General features: G+C 31.4%; 1 protein-coding gene across 1 annotated transcript in view; it reads right to left on the reverse strand.

Annotated features, from left to right (window-relative positions):
• LOC106468034 (sodium channel protein 60E-like) overlaps window positions 1-4,205 on the reverse strand; it is a 38,905-nt gene extending 34,700 nt beyond the window's left edge. Inside the window, exons 1-3 of the mRNA XM_022396339.1 lie at window positions 4,068-4,205; window positions 2,120-2,200; window positions 994-1,122 (exon numbers count right to left, since the gene is read on the reverse strand). Of these exons, the coding sequence (XP_022252047.1) occupies window positions 994-1,122; window positions 2,120-2,181 (191 nt within the window). The 5' untranslated portion in view covers window positions 2,182-2,200; window positions 4,068-4,205. The remainder of the gene's footprint in view (window positions 1-993; window positions 1,123-2,119; window positions 2,201-4,067) is intronic.
• Between the last annotated feature and the right edge of the window lie 387 nt (window positions 4,206-4,592).

Below are 4,592 nucleotides of genomic sequence, written 5' to 3' on the forward strand. Positions count from 1 at the left end.
AAAAGATTTGTAAGGCAAGATTTTCCCATGTTGACTATCCAATAAAATTCTAAACTTTGTTAAATGACTTTGCAAAGCATCTTTTAACAGACTTTCCAAAAATTTTCCCACAACTGATGCAAGACTAATGGGTCTATAATTACTGGGACAATTTTTATTACCTCCTTTAATAAGAGGAATTATATTAGCTAACTTCCAATCCTCTGGTACCTGCTCACTATTCAAGGACTGACAAAAAAATAGTAGGAAGCGGCTCACGTATCCAACCTTTAATCTCCTTCAAAACCCTTGAGGAAATATTATTTGGCCCATTTTTTAAACTTCCAAATTGTTTCTTAACCAGCTCAGAATTACTGTAGTCATCTTGTTTGATCTTGTTTCCATTTATCAACTGATCAAGATGTGGAATACTGCTTAAATCTTCATTAGTAAAAACCAAAGGACAAGTAAAATTTCATAACTCGGCCATTTCATAATCATCAGATACTATGATGCTTTTATATCAAGTAACTTTAGTGACTTAAGAGATAAGTACAATATTACCATACACAACAGTAACATAAAAAGTATTTATAACCAAAATTTCAAAAAACTGTTACTAGCACAAGTTGTGTAACTATCTTATTCACAGCTATTTCTACATTATATTCCTAAAATTAGTTGTATTTGGTTTTATTCTCTCTCTCTCTCTCACACTACATTTAAAAAGTATCTTATTGAAAGACAGACTAAATCTAAAGGGCCTAAAATCCTACTCTCAACTTTGTCCAGTCTGTGATTCTAACAATAATAACTAAACTTTGGAATTAATAATATTCAAAAAGTATTAAACCTGAAATATCTACTTCTGAACACAATGATGCAATAAATATGTTATATTTTCAACCACATGGTGTCTAGAAGTAGATAATTGTAACTGGTAAAATAGACTTAAAACTTTTACATAAAGTAAATACAGTATACTATTGTAACATTTACGAAAACAAATATTACCCTGCCAAGACAACAATGAAATCCAACCAATTCCAAGGATTACGTAAGTATGTATACTGTGAAAGTATAAATCCTCTTGCTACAGATTTAACGATCATTTCCATGGTGTAGATAGCCAGAAAAACAAATCTGTAAAAAAAGCATTATTTTAGTAATTAACATAAACATCTTTATTAACTCCGAATCTAACACGAAATTTTACAGATTTACGTTACAACCCAAACGACTTAAAACAAATTTCAAAAGAAAGAGCCATAGAACACGCTTCATAAGAACAAACCAAACATACTTCACAAAAACAAGACAAACAACAAACTCACAAGAACAAACCACAGAATATACTTCATAAGAAGAAACCAAACAACATATTTCACAAGAAAAAGACATACAACAAACTCACAAGAACAAACCACAGAACATACTTCATAAGAAGAAACCAAACAACATACTTCACAAAAACAAGCCACACAAAGTACTTCACAAGAACATATTAAAGAACATACTTCACAAGAACAGACTACACAACATACTTCACAAGAACAAGCCACACAAAGTAATTCACAAGAACAAGCCAAACAAAACGTACTTCACAAGAACCAGCCACACAAAGTACTTCACAAGAACAGACTACACAACATACTTCACAAGAACAAGCCACACAAAGTACTTCACAAGAACAAGCCAAACAAAACATACTTCACAAGAACAATCAACACAATGTACTTCACAAGAACAGACTACACAATTTACTTATATATTTATTATAGTGGTAATATTTTCCTTCTAATAACTAATATAGTACACGTAAGAGCTACATGTAAAACATAAGCCTTTCTTTCCTGAGCAATGAGTTAGTGCAAAAAAGAATAGAATGTTTGAAACAGTATTTGTCTTATTAATATTTTTCTGCTTTAATACAGTGCCTGATAATTTCATTTGTGATAAATATTTTCACACAAAATATCTACTCTCGCTTAACTTTACTGAACAGTGAACTTGCTGGAAAAGACATCGTGTATAAGACACAGATATTTCCAGTTAATCTGCAGATTTAAATTAACATATATAAAGCACATAAACACTTGATCTAAATCTCAAAAATAAATGTAATATGAAAAGGTCTTACTCTGTTTCTTCTATTGGATTAGTCATTGCCAGGAAAACGCAATTAACCAAAATTGTTATCATGACAAAGTAGTCGAAGAAACTGTAAAACAACATGAAAACAGCAGTTTTTGACAAAAAATAGCACTTGGCCACTTCTCCTAATGTAGTACAAAAAACAAATAATGATGGCTTTCAAAATAACCACGATTTTCAACTTATATCACAGAAGAATAAACTTCTATTATCAATTATTGTAAATTAATGATTTTGTGAAACATTAATTAATAAAAACTTGCTTGTACAGTATAAAATGGAGAACACTAATACATGTAAATATTTATATCTACACAATCGAACTGAATCTGCTTCACCAAATATGCACAGACTTATTATGTGTACCTACATGTACATGATTCATGACAAGTTTTTAGAAAAATGTACAAGTCTGTTGTGCACAAAAAATCAGATGAGTTACAAGGTATTTGATATGTCTGTGAAATGACGATGTTAGTCTAACCAGGACTCGGATGTTCACGTGAAGAATAAAAATACTTTTGTCCATCGTATAGTTTGTATATTGCATTTGTGTAACCTCTATAACTTCTGAAATACATATCTACAGTTTTTTCAGTACCCCTGTATATTGTATCTAGTATTTATTTTCGTCTACCATGAATTGTTGCTAAATTAGTAATGTAGATTACAATTAATAGTTGATGACTCTGACATCAGATATGTAATACCATGTAAAAGGTTGTGACATGTGCACTTTGACCCTCCTCATCCATGCACATAGGGTTAACTGAATATAAGATCATTTGCAAAAATCTCCTCCATGTCCTAACAGTTCTGGAAAAACAAACAATTTACTTGTACATCTATGCATTTCCCATCAATCTTTTATTTCCTCCTTGCATATTACTCCAAATTTCTTGACTACATCTGATAGGAGAAACTCCTCAAAATGATACTCATTTATTTATCCTCAAAGCTCCATAGCAACTCTCTACATCTGGTTGGTAATGACTCAAATCTGCCATTATCAATATGGTTAGGCCCAATATGAATTGCAAAAAACAACGTCTTATTTCATTCCTAAACCAAACTCACCACAGGATCATTTCTCAACATCCTGAGCTTCAGTACCTGGTAAATAAATCCTAATTTACCTTTAGTATACTTAATTAAAGTATGGAACACTACAAAAACCTCAGGATCCTTTCCCTACCTGGTCATACTCAATATAGACAGATATTTATATTTATTTAGTACAATAGCCTGTGCCTGACACAAACCTACTTTCCTACACATTCTTCCATTATACACTGTAATACACCCTGAATTTTTCCTCTCTTCACTCACAAGTGTATACTCACTTTCCATGTTTTCTGCTCATTCATTAATTAGAACTTCATTACTTACCATGTTTCTTTACTTCAAATTAAATCCTAACAAGCATACTTTATAGACAAACTCCCTCCGAGTTTCTTAAAAACTGTAACATATCCCATTATTTACAAGATAACCAATCCTTTACGCACCACAGTCTACATACTATTTATTCCTTCAAGTTCAAAACTACTAATCATTATCATCACAATAGTGAATGTCCCAACCATAAATTAGCAAAGTAAGTGTTACAACCAATATCACTGGGTATATACAAGAGAGCATCTTGGAAATTGTTCAGAACCATTTTATGCTATCTACTCTTTATTCAATACAATGCACATAGCAATAATACTACTAGGTAGTAAAAACTTTAATAGATTCACTTGCACATGAAAAAAATGACTTAAACTATACGTGATACATGAAGAAACATTTTTAGCTAGAAATATTTCTAAACCATGATTATAACGATATAGTTACTTTCTGATGAACTGCTTGCAAAATTTAAACACATGCTAAGTTACAAGATAAAGCTGCTATCATAAATAAAAATAAGATTTCACTTCTACCATTACCTGTGTGTTGCGACTCGGACAGCAAAACACCGAACTGGACTCCAAGGGCTCAGGATAAAGAATGCCTTGGTTGAAGAAAATCTGTGCAAGTAGTATTGGGACCATCTTCTGCTTATCACACAAAATACCTTTAAATAAAACTAAAGTTTATATTCTGTAGTTGAAGGAATGTTTTAAAACATTTGAGATTACATTGCCAAAACATCATCTATAATTTTCTATGTTACAACAGCTCATAGTCTAAAAACCATCCTCTGGACCAGATGAAGACAACAATCACATACTCACAATACTGTATAATCACTAAAAATAACATACACGAACAAAAAAAGAATTCCTGATCTCATATCCATCCCTGTAAATTACATTGTATACATGTAAGCGTAAAACATGCATGGTAAAATCAAGAATAAATAAACTATTTGGATGAAACTCTCATTCAATTTGCCCTAACATATATGTAATCCTGTGTCACTGTCAAAATTTTCTATTCTATTTCTTTTTGGCTTAGCCATGAAATTAGAA

This window comes from Limulus polyphemus, unplaced genomic scaffold, assembly GCF_000517525.1.
Source record: "Limulus polyphemus unplaced genomic scaffold, Limulus_polyphemus-2.1.2 Scaffold2844, whole genome shotgun sequence".
Taxonomy (NCBI): Eukaryota; Metazoa; Arthropoda; class Merostomata; order Xiphosura; family Limulidae; genus Limulus; species Limulus polyphemus.